Source organism: Rattus rattus, chromosome 12 (assembly GCF_011064425.1).
Source record: "Rattus rattus isolate New Zealand chromosome 12, Rrattus_CSIRO_v1, whole genome shotgun sequence".
Taxonomy (NCBI): Eukaryota; Metazoa; Chordata; class Mammalia; order Rodentia; family Muridae; genus Rattus; species Rattus rattus.
Window position 1 is genome coordinate 84,290,050 of NC_046165.1, and position 19,790 is coordinate 84,309,839.

At 39.6% G+C, this 19,790-nt stretch overlaps 1 gene segment (V, D, J or C); it reads right to left on the minus strand.

The window, feature by feature from the left end:
• Positions 1-2,905: 2,905 nt before the first annotated feature.
• On the minus strand, positions 2,906-3,676 carry LOC116913688. The segment is given in 2 exon segments: positions 2,906-3,365; positions 3,528-3,676. Coding segments are annotated over 2 exon segments (435 nt in total).
• Between the last annotated feature and the right edge of the window lie 16,114 nt (positions 3,677-19,790).

Consider the following 19,790-nt stretch of genomic DNA (forward strand, 5'->3'; position numbering starts at 1 on the left):
AGATCTTTCACTTGTTTGGCTAGCATCATACCAAGACATTTCATATAATTTGTGACTATTGTGAAGGGTGTCATTTCCCTAATTTCTTTTTCAGCCCATTTATCCTTTGAGAAGAGGAAGGCTACTGATTCATTTGAGTTAATTTTGTATCCCGCCACTTTACTGAAGTTGTTTATCAGGCTTAGGAGTTCTCTGGTGGAATTTTTGGTTCACTAAAGCCTATTATCATATCATCTGCAAATAGTGATATTTTGACTTCTTCCTTTCCAATTTGTATTCCTTTGACCTTCTTTTGTTGTCCAATTGCTCTGGCTTGACCTTCCAATACCATGTTGAATAGGTAGGGAGAGAGTGGGCAGCCATGTCTAGTCCCTAATGTTAGTGGGATTGCTTCAAGTTTCTCTCCATTTAGTTTGATGTTGGCTACTGGTTTGCTGTATATTGCTTTTACTATGTTTAGTTATGGGCCTTAAATTCCTGATCTTTCCAAGACTTTTAACATGAAGGGCTGTTGAATTTTTGTCAAATGCTTTCTCAGCATCTAATGAGATGATAATGTGGTTCTTTTTCTTTGAGTTTGTTTATGTAGTAGATTACATTGATGGATTTCCATATGTTGAACCATCTCTACATCCCTGGGATGAAGCCTACTTGATCATGATAGATCTTGGATTCAGTTTGCGAGAATTTTATTGAGTGTTTTTGCATCAATATTCATAAGGGAAATTGGTCTGAAGTTGTGTGTCTTTGTAGGGTCTTTGTATGGTTTAGGTATAAGTGTAATTGTGGTTTAATAGAATGAACTGGGTAGTGATCTTTCTATTTCTAGTTTGTGCAATAGTTTGAAGAGTATTGGTATTAGGTTTTCTTTGAAGGTCTGATTGAATTCTGCACTAAATCCATTTGGTCCTAGGCATTTTTTTGGTTGGAAGACTTTTAATGACTGTTTCAATTTCTCTAGAGTTTATGGAACTGTTTAAAGGTTTGCTTGATGCTGATTTAACTTTGGTACCTGCTATCTTTCTATTCCCCAGTGTAGGAAAATGCCAGGGTGGTAAGGTAAGTGGGTGTGTAGGAGGGGGAGCACCCACATAGAAGCAGAGGGAGAGGGGATGGGAGAGGGGGAAACCAGGCCAGGGGATAACATTTGAAATGTAAATACATAAAATATCCAATAAAAAAGAAAAAATTAAAAACTGCCAGTGAATATGTTTACGGGGATATGGGGAAAGAGAAACATTCATTCACATTGGTGGAATTGCAAACTGATGCATTTGTGGAAATCAGTGTGGTTAATCTTCTGATAGCTAAAAGCAGATCTATCATATGATCCATCTATACCTCTCCTTGGCACATGCCCAATGGTCATTCTACGCCACAGATCCTTGTTTAGCCATGTTCATGTCTGCTCTATTAATGGTAGCTAGAAAATATACATGAACTAAATGCCCTTTAACAGATTCATAGATAATGAAAATGTGATACAGTAAACTTTGAAAGTCAATGATAGATCTAGAAAATATACTGAGTGGAGTATCACAGACCCAGAAAGACAAATGCAACACATACTCGCTTACTTCCAGAACCCATTTCTGAATCTTCAGCTCTGAATATATCACCTGGAGTAACTGCAGATAGCAGGAGAGTTAAAAGAAACCATGTGGGTCTTCAGAGGAGAATAATAGACACAGGAGCTATGAGAGAAACGTGGGTAACATGGAGGAATACTTACCTGATGAGCAGAAAGCATCAAACATTGGGAGGGGGAAGGGAGGGAGAGAAGAGGGATAAACAACTCCAAGGATGTTTGAAAGAGCCATAGAGATTCATACTATTTTATGTTTGCTTAACATTGCTTATGTAAGTGCATCTTATATATACATGCATATATTTAAAGAAATTATGACATTTTGATGTGGCAATTATTCCCAACAAAATAACCCCCCCCCAAAAAAAACCCACCATCAGGCAACGCATATCTCCTTTTGAATTGTTGATCAGGGGAGTCCATTGACCCACAAAACTATATATTCTGTTGCCATTATCCAGATAGGAGACTTCAGCTTGTGTAAAATTGACATAAGTAGTCAGCATAAAGCCTACTCAACATGATGGAATCCATGCCCAATACTCTAAGCCTAGCCCACTATACATGTCTGACTAAGCAATGAACCCTGGATGAGAAACTATTAATGTCACTTCCCTAAACCAGTCCTATTTCTAACTGTATTCTAAATATGGAACCTACACTCAAAGGTAAGTGTAGCTCCCATACCATGTGGTGGTTGGAGTGATAAGCACCCCATAGGACCTGGTCATATGTTTGGGTATTTTGTCCCCAGTTGGTAGATGTCTTGGGTCTTGAATAATTTGGCCTTGTTGTAAGAGTGTCACTGGGGATGCCATTCTCTCTCTCTCTCTCTCTCTCTCTCTCTCTCTCTCTCTCTGCTTTCTCTCTCTCATCTCTCTCCCCTGTAGGCTGTCATCCCAATACCTTATCTAGCATCCTGCCTATTTGATTGTTGCCATGCTCCCTGCCATGATGATCATGGACTCCTCCCCTGAAACTGTAAGCCAACACCCCAGTTAAATGATTTCATTTTATAAGTTACCCTAGGCCATAGTACCTCTTCACAGCAATATGAGACTAAGACATACGAGTATACAAAAAAAATTTTAGGGATTTTAAATTAAAAAATAAACTATTTTGTAGTTATTTCTCAAAATGAGTTATCTATGTAACCCCCGATGGCCTTGAACTTAGAAATCCATCTGACTATACCTCCAGAGTTCTGGGATTAAAGGTATGAACCACTACTACACCTCTCTCTCTCTCTCTCTCTCTCTCTCTCACACACACACACACACACACTGTCACACAAACACACAGAGAGAGAGAGAGCGCTGAACTTTCTCATATATGTTTTAAATATCTGTATGTTATAGTTTCCATTGCAATTAAACCATATGACAAGTGCTTTACTACAAGACACAGGATGTGATTGAACTCCAACCCCCATAGCACCCCCATAGCAAGTTTGAGGACAGGCTGCAGCTGCCTGGGAAACATTGTGCACTTGCTGCACAGAAGTAGATGGCTGAATCTTCAGCCTGTGTGGCTGTGATGTGCAAGGAGAATTTCTTGGCTTTCTTATCCAGTAAAATTTTAAATCGTTGATTCTCCTTTCTGTCCACATTTGAACGAATGTCTATCACAAAGTGGAGACCCTTTCCAGCTTCTTGCTTGTACCAAGGGAAGTATGATGAAGCACTGTCTGTGTAAGTGCAGTTGATGACAGCGGTGTCTCCCTCTCGAACACTCAGTGTAGAAAGAACCTGCTCGACCTTCTCTCCATGGCTCTCCCCTACACAGAAAGGAAAACAGACAGGAGGAGAGCAGTCAGGCAGTACTCTGCTTAAAATCTTTGACCACAACAACTAGAGTGAACTGTATAAAATAGACTGCCCACGGATCTCTAAGACACATCCACCAAATATTTTCTCTTGACCCCAAAACTTCAACTTACAGTCCATCCACAGCCAGGAGAACAGGAATACAGTGTGAATGGATGCCTTCATCGTTCTTCCTGTCTGGGATCAACGTAGACTTGCAATCTCGTGCCAAGCAAGCTCTTTGTCTTTCCAGGTTGTCCCTTTTCTCTAACAGTTATAGCAGCTTCCTGTGTTATCTTACTAGCCAATAAGAAAACAGATGCATTGCTTCAGGATGCAATGAAATGAGCTTGCTGTGCTTTTCACCAGCTGCGGCCTACTGCCACCTTGTGGCCACCTCTCTAACTACTGAAAGTCATGAATAAAGATGTAGAGATAGGGTTGGTTTTTTTGCATATAACTGAGTCATTATTAGTAACCTGGAAAGAGGTGCACACACTCTGTACCACTGAATCATGGGCTGGGATAAACATTTGAAATCGAAATGTCACTATGATTCATCCTTATCAATGAAGGCAAGAAAATATTTAATTTTCAGTCAATAGCATTTTTCTGGGCAATGAAGGGTTAAGTACAGAGGGAGGAAGAGAGTATGGCAGAAAGGATGGGTGCATGGAGGGCCAACTAACACAAAGGATGTTTCAAAATTGTGTGTGTGTGTGTGTGTGTGTGTGTGTGTGTGTGTGCATGTATGTGTATGTGTGTACAAAACAGAAAAGAGAGCAAAGAGACAGGCAGAGACAGACAAAGTGAATTAGCATAACATCCCCCCCCCAGCAATATAATGCCAAATAAAAAGCCCAAAACCAGCTCTGGGACACGTCCCCTAGTGCTGATCTGGAGCAGCCACAGAGACCCCTGAAATAATGGAACCTGTAGCTGTTGCTCTTGGTCACCCACCAGAACTTGACGGCAGGACCACAGTGCTGAAGACACTGCATGTTTGGTCACAGGACTTAGCGCAATCCAGCCAGTACTGATGAGGAAGCCTCCTCCTTACTGACCACATTTTATAGTGTCAAAAGTGCGACTAAGGCTGCCAGGGGAGAAAATTTAACAAGTCTTAGCCTGCTGTGAGCCCTCAGATCTACAGTAGTGACCATCATGGCAAGATACAGATGTGCCCATTGGCACAAGGACAATGTGAATGTTATTAGAGTGGTGAACTACTTTTTAATTTAATTTCAGGCCTACTTCATGGTAGAAAATATGTATAACTGGTGCTATAAACAGGTCAAGCACTTATGTCCGTGGGGAGTATAGGTCTCAGATGGGGAAACTACTACTATTGTTTTTGCTTAATGGATGTACTGTCAAATTTCCTCTACTTTTACAATACCAATAGAGTAGTGTGGCAGTTGAACCTAATTAGAGGAATAATCTTTTGTACAGCAGCTGGTGGGAAACACAGAGACTCTCAACTGGTCAGCACACTGTTTCTTTTAAATTTTTAAATTTTTATTTTATTTTACATAAGACCATTTTTACACACACACACACACACACACACACACACACACACACATATGGAGAAATTCCAAGAGGTATAGCTAGTCTTCATAATATATCTAGTTTTAGTTTGTTTGTTGGTAGTTTTTTAATTAAATTTTTTGAAGAACCCCCATTCTGATTTCCTTATAAAAATCATTTTAAAATGAATGTGAGAGAGGCACTCTATATTGAAAGTCGTGTATTATCTCAAACTCTGCTCTACAAGAATAGTTTTGATAGAGACCTCACTTGAGGTGTTATTAATAAACAATCTTGTCTTCATCACACAGATGACTATAATAAAATGAACAGATTCTATCTCCATGAAAAAGAGGCAGGGTAATGAGTTCTTGAACTCTTTCTACTCTCAAATTAGAAACCATTTTGAGTCTGAGATTGCAATGAGAAATCTGGCTTGCTCTGAGAAATGTTTGACTTGCTTTGAGAAAAGCCCTAGAATTGTTTCTATTCCCAAATTAGAGAAAGCTGACTTGCTCTGAGAAATGTTTCCCTGTGGCTGGGCAGTGAAAGAAAAATTAGAATTTCAAAAATCATCATGCTACTCATTTGTAAAAGGTAAACATGTACAAACGTATTCTCTGTTTATTTACTATTTTCCTTTGTAATGGAGTTCAAATCCAGATTTTCATGCATGCTAGACAAGTATTCTACCACCGAACGATGTCCTAGCCCTGAAAGTTTATTTTTTTGACTAGGCTTAACTTTCTGGTGTTAAAATAGATTTTATATCCTTAAATGCAGTGACTGGATGTCATTGTTGGCATTTCCTCTAGCATGGGAGCTAAGCCTCTAAACATGAGTCCTGGCTGCCTTGGTCACTCATTTTTCTCCCAAACTTTACAATAGTGTGTTTCCACAAAGACTGAAAGAAAACCTTTCAGCTCTACATTCCCAACACTGTTCCCTTCTGCCTAAAATCCATCTCGTTCTACTCTAATCTCCTGATGCTTTTATTGCTTCTTCAAGAGTAATTCTTAGAACATCCAAACATTGCCTGGGTCTGCTGCAGTGGTTGTACAAAGGGAAACTGACTCCAAAGAGCCAATTAAGAATTGGTTTCTGTTTTGCTATTTCCTTTTATTCTTTTATGTTATTGCATAAGTGGAAGGAGAACCAATCCTGAAGAGTTTTCAGAAAAGTCACATGGAAGCCTCTAGACGCCTTCCCTAAAAGATATGCAATCACAGATATAAGAAGAGTTGTAATGAAGTCATTCTATAACCAGGAAACTATGCCCCTACTAGGCATGATAGGCTAACAAATGAGTCCGGTGCAAACAATAGGTTACCTCTTTGGAACTGATGGCCAGTGAGGTCCCATAGACCCTTCTCCTCAAACATTACAGGCTAATGCCAATGCTCTTAGTTACACTACAGCACTTGATGGTAAGAACTTATTACAGAGATTCTGCACCTTTAGTTAATGAATGAACATGAAGAGATTGAGCTTGTACTCACTTGGAAGCTTCATCTCTACTGGTCAACTTTCATAGGGATGGAAGATGCTATGACCCCTACCAGAAGAGTAAGTCTTACCCAGCTGTGAACTCTCAGTTCAATAATTACAACTAGCCTGGCAAGCCATGAACACTGGCTTAATAGAGACACGGATATAATGAAGATAACCACTCATCTTCTGATTCGATTTAAGGCTTGATCTATGAGATGAAAGCCATACCTGAAACAAAGGAGAACCTACTAATGTTAATCTGATAACTGGATATAGTATTAAATCACCTCTTAAAAACTTATTGCCATACCCATAAGTGAATGCCTTTCTCAAATCTCATAAGAGAAGCTTTTATTTGAAGTCAATGGAAATTAACACAGATACAGTAACCATAACCAGTCAAGATACAGATATAAGAGACTGCAAAATGACCAGCCCAAAATGGGACCTCTCAGAATATTTTTCAGAAGAGAAAATGGAAAAATTTAAGAGTGCAGTTGGTGGGTGACTACAAAGTCTATCCAGACACAGCAGCGCAGTTGTACATATGAACCTGTGATGGTTGTGATAGATGCCTAAGTCCTGTGCAAGTTCAAGTCGGACAAAAATCCCTGCATAGAGATTGATCATGCCATGTATTACTGGTCATACACACTAATGTCCTTTATATCTCTTTCTACTTCTCTATCTTATTTTTCCTCGTTTTCTTCTTATCTGCATATTTTTGCCTGCACTCTCTGTGAAAATATTGGATATCTGTGGAACTAAAATACTTTCTTGGTCTGTGAAAGTTGAGATATTTTACCTAAGAACATAAAAATTCCGAACTCCATATAGCAAGCAGATAAAATGGGAAGTTGGTAAAGGCTCTGATTATGAGGGGAGAGATCATGTTCTCCAAATTATTTTTATTACTTATTATTCATGCATTGCAAGGGCAATTTATCAGCCAACCTGATGGATTCTGAACCCTATTATATATACAGCTGGTATTCAGAATCCTGAGATTGATTTTTAAAAATAGTAACATGGTACAATCATTCTGGAAGTCAGTCTGGAGGTTCCTCAGAAATTGGACATGGTACAACCTGAGGACCCAGCGATACCACTCTTGACCATATACCCAAAAGATGCTCCAAAATATAACAAGGACACATGCTCTACTATGTTAATAGCAGCCTTATTTATAATATCCTGAAGCTGAAAAGAACCCAGATGTCCTTCAACTGAGGACTAGATAAAGAAAATGTAGTACATTTACACAATGGTGTTCTATCCAGTTATTAAAAACACTGACTTCATAAAATTCATAGGCAAATGGATGGAACCAGAAAATATCATCCTGAGTGAGGAAACCCAATCATAATAGAACACACTGATAAGTGGATATTAGCCCAAAAGCTTGGAAAACCCAAGATACAATTCACAGAGAACATGAAGCTCAAGAAGTTGGAAGACCAAAGAGTGGATGCTTCAGTCCTTCTTAGAATGGAGAACGAAATATTTAACAGGTGGAAATATAGAGACAAACTTTGGAACACAGACTGAGGGATATGTCATCCAGAGACAGCCTCACCCAGGAATCCATCCATATACTGTCACCAAACCCAGACAATATTGTGGATGACAAGAAGTGCATGCTGACAGGAGACTCATAAAACTGTCTCCTGAGAGGCTCTACCAGAGCCTGACAAAAACAGAGGCAGCTGCCTGCATCCAACCATTGAACTGAGGATGGGGTCCCTAATTGAGGAGTTAGAGAAAGGACTGAAGGAGCTGAAAGGGTTTTCAACCCCATATGAAGAACAAAAATATCAACCAACCTGATCCCCGAGAGCTCCCAGAGACTAAACAACTAACCAAAGAGTACAACATGGAGGGACCATGGCTCCAGCCACACATGTAACAGAGGATGACCTTATTTGGCATCAGTGAGAGGAGAGGCCCTTGGCCCTGTGAAGACTCAATGCCTCAGTGTAGGGTAAAGCCAGGGCAGGGAGATGGGAGGGAGTAGATAGAAGGCTTGGGAAAGTATCAGAGGTAAATAAAGATGGAAACAGGATGATTTGTGTTATATATTTGAATTAAGTGTCTGTAGAAGTGAAAACTTCTTCACTTTGCAGGGACAATTGATGCTAGTTATATAGAGCTGAACATCCACTGTTCTTAATAATAAAACAACATGGTTGAGTTTATCTCTTCTGGAAAGTATTTTCTCAAGGTCATGACATATATTTTGTAATAAAACTGCAGCAGAAGTTGGCAATTGTGTGTTTCCCACATGAACTGATTTTGAAAATGTGAAAGGAATATGGAAAAGTTATTAGGGCTTGATACTATGTAGCAGGATCAGAATCTTCCTGAAGAGAAGCTATTAGTGATAGTGCAGCCTCAGTTGCAGTGGAGAGCATATGACATTTAAGATCCTAGGACCATGAAATGACCACCAAGAACTCTGGCAGGTGTGGATTGTAGCCAGACTGAACCCATGAGTTAAGCTGCTTATGCTGCATATGGTAGATCTGAAAAGGTAAGCCTACCCAAGCCCTATGGAGCCCAGAAGATTAAAAGTGAGTCCAGGACCCTGAACCCTGAGCTATTTACACTGTTGGAGTTTGGATTTGCATTTATCTAATGGCAACTCTGCCCTAGTTTTTAACTCTTAGAATAAGAAGTACAATTGAGAGACTTAAGGCTTTTAAAGAGACTTTGGATATTTTATCTTTTGTTGGTGTGAGTTTTAGCTTTTAACATTTGAGTTATTTCTTCAGTCCAAGTTGGATATTTTTGAAGAGACTGGACTTTTTAAATGTTTACATTTTTAAAGACTGTGGGACTTTAAAAGTTTTACTGTGTTTTATATTCTTATATTTGCATCAGATATTGGGGGAAAAAGAAAGTTTATCATGTAATAATGATCATTTGTATGTCAAGTTGTCAAGGGGTGAACTTTACTGGATAGTTTTTGTCAACTTGAAACAATCTAGCACCCTTTGGGAACAGAGAATGTCATCTGAGGATTTGCCTCCATTACATTTTCCAGTGGGCATGTCTATAGGATGCTTTCTTGGTTAATGATTGGTATGGAAGGGACCAAAGAATTGTGAGTAGTACCACTCAAAGACAATAAGAAAGGGTCCACAGTCATCTCCCTCACATTACGCCACTACAACCACCAAAATAAAATTCTCAGAGGCTTCATAACTGTGGTGGTAAAGGAGGAGTGTAAATTACTCAGCTAAAATAGCTCCTAAGAAGATAAAATCTGAGAAAAATATGTAAAAGTTAAAATAAAGCAGAATTAATGTTCACACAGGAAGATGATTAGAAAGTGGAAGAATAAGCAAAGACAAAATATTAATAGAAATGAAGAATTAGCTACACAAAGGAATAAAACTAAAATTAAGAGAGTCCCATACACTTATACACTAATCACAGAGGAAAAAGCACTTGAATTGAATAAACACTTTTAATTTTTCTCACTGGTCCATTTAGCTCCAACCTTTATGTTTTGAATCATCACTTCTGAAGAAATTTTTGTGACTGAATGTTTCTTGTTCCTCTAAAAATCTATTTAGGCAAAAGTGGAGAAGCCTCATCATCCAGGGTATATATGATTTCTGTGTCACCAGAAATCTCAAGGGCACTGGTCAAGAAGGAGTCTACATTCTTCATACATTTAGTATTTATCTAATGTCAGGTCTGGTAAACCCTGAGGTGCACCCTCTCCAGTATGTTTACATTGAAGATGACACCCTAAGAAGTTCAGAATGTGTCTGTATTCAAAGACAGGCACTTTCAAAATGATCAAGGCAAATGAGGCCAACTCTAATTAAATGAGACTGCTGCTCACGTAAGAATAGATGAACATCCTCAGAGCAAAAGCATGTGAAGACTTAGGGAGGAGGGGTCATCTATATACAAGTCAGGTGGTGGACCTTGGAGAAAACTAGTCAATATCTTGATCTTGGAATTCCACCCTGCCTGTGTAGAACTGTAGGTAGGTAGGTAAGTAGACAGACAGACAGACAGATAGCATACATGTGTCCATGCAGAAAAGACTAAGCCTGAATTGTTGCTATTCTGTCTAAGCTCCACCCCCACAGTTACCTGTCAACAGCTATGTTTGCCTGATGAACTATAAAGGGGTTGCTTGTTCCCTCCTCTCTCCCCTCTTTCTTCTCTTGCTCTTGCTCCTTGCTCTTGCCCTCTTCCCCTCTGTCCTTTCCCCCTACTCTGTCCCCCTTCCCTCCACATGCTCATGGGTGGCCTCTATTCCTCTCCTCTTCTAGTCTTCTTCTTTCATTACATCTCTCCATGTGGAAACATGTTGGCCCATTGTGCCCAGATGCAAGCTGAGATTTCTACCCTAACATGGATGACATGCCAAGAGTTAGCCTTCTATATATGGTGCTTAGAGAAAATGTCGCTGAAGTAGATTTGAGCAAAAAAATGGAAATTATAAACATTCAAGGGGGTCATTTTCAAAGCAAGAATGAAGAGATATCCACTAAGTATTTTTCTTAGAGTTTGCAGTGACACCTAGTACTTAAGTTAATAAAACATTTGGGTTTCTCATGAGTGAACTAGGAAGTGATTGGGTAGGAGATGTTTATTTTGTTTTGTTGGTTTGTTTTGATAATTAAGATTGCTTATTTTTTAAAAAAATTATATGACTGATTTTTTAAAAAAGAACATGTACTCTATCAAGTAGAGATGCAGGAAATCCAGTGAGCAGGACTTGGAAGTCTTTAGGGCCGCCCAGATATTGCAATGGGACAAAAGGATAAGTCTTTGTGAAAAGGAGACAAACTCTGGATCAAATTAAAGAGTTAAGCCACTGGATTTCCTTTTGCTTGTTTGTTTTTTAATGCTATATTTATACAATATGATTTTTCATCTTTCTAGAGCTTTATAACTTAAACAGATCTTCTGAGGTATTCTTTATATGCTGTATAATTGGAGTCATTTAAAATGGATATTTTTGTAATATACTACAGAAAGAAGGAATACATCTTCTATTAACATGTGTATATCCTGGGTTGGAGAGATGGCTCAGCGGGTAAGAGCACTGACTGCTTTTCCAGAGGTCCTGAGTTCAAGTCCCAGCAACCACATGGTGGCTCACAACCATCTGTAATGGAATCTGACGCCCTCTTCTGGTGAGCGTGAAGAGATGAACGGTATATTCATATGCATAAAATAAATAACCTTTAAAAAAAGAAAATCATAACGTATATTTACTGGTCCTTAGTTTTGTTCAAGGTCATGAATCTCTTTGGAGTAGCTGTCATGCCACTCTACCTAATTTTAACCACTGTTATCTCCTAAATCCACAATCCAAGTATCTTTCTCCCAACAATGTCTTCCAGCTTTCCCAGTGCCTTATTCAGTTCCCTTTACTTGACCTATGGACAGAATTGAGTACACTCATCTTTTCATCTTAATTCACTTTCTCCCAGGACCAAAGCACCCAACATTCAGCATCCTTTACTCCATGTGTATCCCAACTTTTGACATATTACACTGGAAAAGAGAACACACCAGAAACATGAGGAAGAGGCTGAAGAATATGCTATATTTTTTGGTCAAAAGAATGAAGGGAGCCAAACAAGAAAAGCAGGAACCTATTTCCACAAGACAGGGACTATCTCCACTGAAAGCTTCTACTTTTAAATCAGTCAAACATAAAAATCGGTACAACAAAGCTTAAGTCCAAGTGGATCAAGGACCTCCACATCAAACCAGACACACTCAAACTAATAGAAGAAAAACTAGGAAGCATCTGGGAACACATGGGCACTGGAAAAAAATTTCTGAAACAAAACACCAATGGCTTATGCTCTAAGATCAAGAATCCATAAAATGGGATCTCATAAACTGCAAAGCTTCTAAGGCAAAGGACACTGTGGTTAGGACAAAACGGCAACCAACAGATTGGGAAAAGATCTACCAATCCTACAACAGATAGAGGCCTTATATCCAAAAATACAAAGAACTCAAAAAGTTAGACCACAGGGAGACAACAACCCTATTAAAAAATGGGGTTCAGAGCTAAACAAAGAATTACAGCTGAGGAATGCCGAATGGTGGAGAAACACCTAAAGAAATGTTCAACATCTTTTAGTCATCAGGGAAATGTAATCAAAACAACCCTGAGATTTCACCTCACACCAGTGAGAATGGCTAAGATCAAAACTCAGGTGACAGCAAATGCTGGCGAGGATGTGGAGAAAGAGGAACACCTCCATTGTTGGTGGATTGGTAGACTGGTACAACCATTCTGGAAATCAGTCTGAGGTTTCAGAAAAATTGGACATTAAACTGCCTGAGGATCCAGCTATACCTCTCTTGGGCATATACCCAAAGATGCCCCAACATAAAAAAAGACAAGCGGTCCACTATGTTCATCGTAGCCTTTATTTATAATAGCCAGAAGCTGGAAAGAACCCAGATGCCCTTCAACAGAGGAATGGATACAGAAAATGTGGTATATCTACACAATGGAATATTATCAGCTATCAAAAACAACGAACTTTAGAAATTTGTAGGCAAAATGGTTGAACTGAAAAATATCATCCTGAGTGAGCTAACCCAATCACAGAAAGACATACATGGTATGCACTCATTGATAAGTGGCTATTAGCCCAAATGCCTTGAATTACCCTAGATGCCTAGAACAAATGAAACTCAAGACGATGATCAAAATGTGAATGCTTCTACCCTTCTTTAAAAGGGGAACAAGAATACCCTTGCAGGGAAGAGAGAGGCAAAGATTAAAACAGAGACTGAAGGAACATCCATTCAGAGCCTGCCCCACATGTGGCCCATACATATACAGCCACCCAATTAGACAAGATGGATGAAGCAAAGAAGTGCAGAAGATGTAGATCGCCCCGAGAGACACAGCCAGAATACAGCAAATACAGAGGCGAATGCCAGCAGCAAACCACTGAACTGAGAATAGGACCCCTGTTGAAGGAATCAGAGAAAGAACTGGAAGAGCTTGAAGGGGCTCAAGACCCCATATGTACAACAATGCCAAGCAACCAGAGTTTCCAGAGACTAAGCCACTCCCTAAAGACTATACATGGACTGATCCTGGACTCTGACCTCATAGGTAGCAATGAATATCCTAGTAAGAGCACCAGTGGAAGGGAAGCCCTGGGTCCTATAAGAATGAACCCCAGTGAACTAGACTGTCGGGGGAGGGCAGCAATGGGGGAGGGTGGGGAGGAACACCTACAAGGAAGGGGGAGGGAAGGGGATGTTTGTCTGAAACCGGAAAAGGAATAACACCTTTAAAATGTATATAAGAAATATTCAAGTTAATAAAAAAATAAATTAATTAAAAAAAAATTTAAAATAAATAAAATGATAGTAGACTCATATGCAATTATAATAAAAAAAAGTAAAAAAAAATCGGTACAAGTAACAAGGAAATTGTTGGATATTGAAAGGGGAAAAAGAAATAAACCTTTCTTATTGTAAGAAGACATGGAGCACATATAGCCATATAAGCCAGGGCTGTCTCTACACATGATAGCTCCGTGAATGACATGAGTCAGGGTCAGAGGGTTAGGTTATAGGCATGATGAACACAGTTTCATTAAGAGATTCTGTATTTTAAGAAATCACAACCAAACTAGTGTAGTGGCTCATGTCTGCAACTCTAGCCCAGCTGGCCATTTAGACAGAAGGAAGAGTCTAGACACCCTCGGGTTTAAAAGTTGTTTAAGGCCAGCCTGGGCTACATAAAGTCCCATCTACAAAACAAAAACTAAAAGGGAAATCACTGAGATGTGTGACTGCCTTCATTCTCTATGATTAAGCCTAAAGTGCGGCGTGCTTTCTTACTGTTCTCCTAATGTGTTCTTAGTGTTAATGTGGATGCTTTCATGTGTGGTATCAACAATAGCAGACCTGCCCATGGACCCTAAATGAGTGATCACAGACACACTCAGCAGCCAGACCCCTGATTCTCAGAGTTTGTGCTCAGCTCCCTCTGTGGTTTCTGCCACTGTGTCATTCAGAGCACAGTAGTACACAGCCGAGTCCCGACGCCAGACCTGAGGCTTTCGCAATGGAAGGACGTGGCTTTTCTTCATGTAGCTTCAAACCCTGCTGCTTCCCTTCGTTGGCCTTTGAGGCTCTAAGGAGGAGCTAGGCCCTTTCCGGGATACTGTACATACCAGAACAGGGCTGGGTAAATGTGGTTTCATAGGAACAGTTCACAGTCAGAGAAGCCCCTTCAGAGAGTGTCACTTGGCCTTCTGTCTGAGTCACCGAGTCTCCATTGCTTCCTCCTAAAAAGTGAAATTAGTAACGATTCAGTGCAATGATGACCTGTATTCTGCCTCACAAGAGAAACTGTTGTTAAATTTTACATCAATATCATGACACAAGACAGAAGCTAAATGTACCATTCCACTTACCAAACATTAAGAAGAGTACAATCATCAGTTCAGGACAAGAGTTCATTTTCTGAACTCTTAATCTCTGAAGATAGGAAAGGTTAGGTTGTAGGGAAAGGATAAATATAAACTCAGAATAAAACAGGAAATGTGTATGTGCTGGATAAACACACCCACACACATACTCATGCTAACCTCAGAGGACTGCTGACCTATATTCTCAGACTGAACTGTGCAGAGGGATGAAGCACCACCTTGGAAACATGACTGGTGGAGGCCTATTGACCTTTGTGCCCTAATGACCATCAAAGTGGCTGTCACATATTCCTGAATTGGGATGCATAGCAATTAAGAATATTGAAATGAAATATAGCAAATTTTCCATGTCTCCAACTTATTTTAGTGAAAATGACAAGCCTCACAACCACGGTTACAATGTTTTATTATTGGCATATATTTTAAAATCACAGAGATACACACTGTTAACAAACACACATATATAATAGGAAAATGTAAACACAAACCTGAGAAATAAAAGATTTATAAGTTTTTTGTTGTTGGAGAATGAAAGGAATAAAATTGTGGAGAAAAAAATCAAAAAGGGCAATTTTATTGGTTTTAAAGTTAGTAAATTTTATATTGAGTGAAATTATATATATATATATATATATACATATGTATATATACCTAAACTGTTATAATTTGTTCAAGTAACAAATACAACTGTCTAAACCTTTGCATGTCCACCTCTTCATTTGTGTTCTTAAATACATTCTGTGCTTGTGCCATTATCCTAGTGGACTACCACATGTCCACAACTGGCTACATAAGAAACTTAGAAATGGCATGGAATAGTGGTCCCAGATAAGACAACAGACAAGGTGCAAATAAGCCTATCACAACGACTCTTCATAATTACAGAAATTCCATCTAATAGCTACCAGGTGTCTTAGTTGAAATAAAAGAGCCAAAATGTCACTCTATCATTGACTTCCTACAGAGGAATAAATAATAGTGCACTGCTCACACATTATACTGTGCCTCAGTTGTACAAACAAAATCCTTGCAAGACTCCAGCTGTCCTTGCTCCAGCCTTTATCAGTGAGCCTCAGAAAGGAAATGTTTTTGTAAAATAGCCTGTTTCCCATGATAGTCTGTCTCAAATGAGCAGGAAATACTAGAAACGAGAAACAGCAGACTTGTACATAGCCCCTTGCGATGTCATAAGATTCCTTATCCCAATCTTCTCTATAAACTCCAAATATCCCCCCTCCTTCCTTGAAGCTGCCCATTTCCTGCAAAAGAGTGTCTGCTCTTTGCTGTTTGAAATCATTTCATCTGCTGAGGTCAGACTCTGGTCTCCTTTCTACCTTCTGTCTCTTAAAATGTCTGCTGGAGTAAGGATGGCTTCCTGCTTCCCTATCTGTGGCTGTGACAAAACAGCTTGATGAAAATAGCTTAGAAGGAAGAGGACTTATTAGACTTAATCATTAAGGTCACAGTCCATCATAGCAAGGGCTGTGTGCCTGTCACAGCAATGGAAGCTTGAGCCAACTTGTCACATCACGTCCGTAATCAGGAACAAAGAGCATAGCATGTTTGCATGCCGTGCTCTACTAACTCTTCTGCATTTCATGCAGTGTGCAGGGCCCAAACTCTGGGAATGGTACTTCCCATGTGCAGACTGTGTCTACCTACAGTGATTGTGTAATCTGCACAGACATGCTCACAAGACAACTAATCCAAGCAGCCTTATTGAGATCCTCTTCAGATAATTCTACACACTGAGTCAGGGAACTAAACTAAGGATCACAGTTGGAGAGTCTTCTGGGGCTCTTGAGGTGTGTATGGAGTGCAAGCAGTGGCATGCTTCCTTATCACTTGACACTCGATTGGGTGACAGAAGCCAATACTTCCCTCTGCTGCACACACCATGTAAGCTTTTCCCTGCAGCTACTACTGAACGCCTTAGAACTGGGTTGTATATTAAGTCTAATGGGCGTGTCAGTCATTGAAAAGTACAACCTACAAACATTAAGAAGGCAATCGTGTCTCAAGGCTATTTAAATACTTTTGTCTTGCTATGTCCTGCACTTTCCTGGGAGCCGCGGCCAAATATATATACCCACATAGGGTTCCGAGGATAGACCCAATAATTCCAGAGAAGTCTGACTTGAGGACCAGTGAGGTTACTTTAGTCCATATATGGATGATGAGCGTGAATGAGGAGAGAGAGTCGCTTCAGCTGCAGAATCTTCCTCAGCATCCACGTGGGTTTGAGATCATCCCCTGCAGCCCCCAGACACTGTCGCTCAGAGCACAGAAGTACACAGCAACGAAGTCGCTCCAGTGCACAGAGGTTTTCCAGAGGTGGAAGAAGCGTTTTTGCTGAACTCAGCCTCAAAGCCCGTTCATACCATGAACCACGGGGTCCCCTGAATAGTACTTGAGGAGAAACTGGAGGCCATGGCCATGGTGCTGGATGTACCAGAAGAGGTAAACGGTTCCACCATAGGAATACTTGCATCTCAGCTCCACGGAGTCTCCTTCAAAGACAGTGACATGGGAATCGGACTGAGAAATTGTCTGTGTTTGGACACCTCCTGCAAAATCAATGACGAATCCATATTGTGATATAGGCTTCATAAAGAAGAATATTTTTACTAAAATTAAGTGAGAAAAGCAGTTGTGTGCATCTACAACTGTCAGGATATTTGACTCACCCAGGAAAAAGTGTATCCCCAGGAATGAGATGAGGACCAGGAGCATGGCTGAGCACTGGAAACAGCTCAGGTGCCTTTCTGGAAAAGCTTGGTTCTCACAGGCAAGTGGATTCAGTTCCCAGTTATTGGAGACAGTTGGCACAAGGTTGACCAGACACCTTCCTGTTTTAGGTAAAATTAAAAAAAAAAACCTGCAAAAGTGGTCCTTATTCTTGGAACTTCTTTCTGGCCTCTGACTGTCTTCAGTTGTCAGACACTCTAGGAACTCAGCCTGATTCAGGGAGGGACTGAGTTAAAAGGGGAGGGGTTGGGGTTGGGGTCACTTCATATATGGAGTGTCTAGTCTGTGCAATGTCGCCCTCTGGTGGGCAGTGGAAACTGAATCTTCGAAGCAAATCTGTGTTCTGTCTAGAGCTCACTTCATTTTACTAATCTATGCTATGTTGAATTCTAACCTAATGAAAAAAAAAGGACATTTTTTTAAGAAAAAACATAATAAAACATTATATTTTGGGCCTATTATCACTTGGGTATAAAAGCAAGCTGCAAGCAATCGTGCTGCCTTTCATACAGTCAAACACCAGATATCGAGTCTTTAAAGTGTATTATGTTCAATCTGGGCAGCCAGAAAAAAAAATCTGCCTTCCTCATTATTTTCTTTTTAGAGTTTTTATAGAGAACCAGAACAAGAGAAATCAATTTGAAGTTTAGTCTTGTTCTTCTGGCCAGATGACTCTTTAATCTGAGATTTCCTTTCCATTTCTCTCTCTCTCTCTCTCTTTCTCTGTCCCTGTCTTTGTCTCTGTGTATGTGTGTGTCTCTGTTACATACTGTGTGTGTCTCTGTCTCTGAGTTTCTCTATCTCTGGAAGGTCTGAAGTTGCATGTGTTTATTGGACTACCAAATTGTGGGGTTTACTCACATGACAAGACATAAAAAAATACCACCAGGTATTTGGAAATTAAATAACATATTTTAACACGCACTGATAAGGATAGAGATGGAAGGGAAGTTAGAAGCGATTTGGAACTAAATGGCTGTAAAAGCTCAGCCCCCTAGGGAAATGTTTTGTGCAGGCAGGGATGGTAAGGTTTCAATAGAGAAGGAGGACTCAAGCCATCAATGAGCATCTACCCTTGAGACTCATGCTGCATCGTTCTTGTCCATTTCAATTTTTACTCATTTAATTAAATATTTTATTCATTCATATCATGTGTTTTGGATCCCCATCCATTACCATTTCCTCTTTCAATGCCTTTACATAGCCCCTAACTTTTCCCTTCCAACTGTGTGTATGTTTGTTGTTTGTTTGCTTGCTTCCTTACTTGTTTTCTTGTTTTGTTTTGTTTGTTAGTTTTTCTTTTATTAAGACTGGGGATAACCCAGGGGCCTTCAGCTTACTAGGCAAACGCTTTCTACTGCAAACTAAATCCCCAATCCCTCTTGTTTGTTTTAAATCAATACCCAGTAGTCCACCTCCATGTTTGCCTAGCATATGCATGGTGTGGGATTATCTGATGGGTAACTTTAGAACCAAGACCCATGAAGAAAGGATTGTCCCTTTTCTCCCACTGGGATTAAATATGTAGAATAAGTTACATGAATTAATTATCGGTAATTCAGGTTTATTATTTCTTATGGTGGTATTAGCATGGTATATAACTTTTCCATACTTTGATTTTCATTTTTTTCATTCTGGTATTGTTGTTGTTGGTAAAGGGATTTTTAAAAAAGAATGATGTATTGCATAACAGGCATTAGACTCCTTCATGCTTCTTTTTGATTGGAATGCTTTTGCTGTTATGTCTAACGTAATTATTTTAGGCTCTAACTTGGAAACAAAGCAACTTTGATACATGCTTCCCACGGAAAGGATTTACCATTGTTTTGCTTTTTCCTTTTACCTTTATCTCAAAATCTATTATTTTTGAGTTTTTTAATTTTGTGATTATAATTCTTACAAACTCAGTCTCAACATTTTAAATCCCAAAAGCCATATATGATACTCCTCTCTGTAAATTGCTGGTCAGGAGTATTTAGAGGCCTCTAAATTTAACATCCATCCCAATTCTATAAGTGTCAATCTCTACATCTCAGAGCATCAGTGGCACTCAAACCTTGAAGAACTTAGTGAGAATGCACAAAAGAAAAAGTCTGGAATAACAGCTCCTTACCTTGGGCACTCAGCCAGATCCCCTTCATAGATTTAACAAGGGTTTGGGAGACACATTTGAAATCA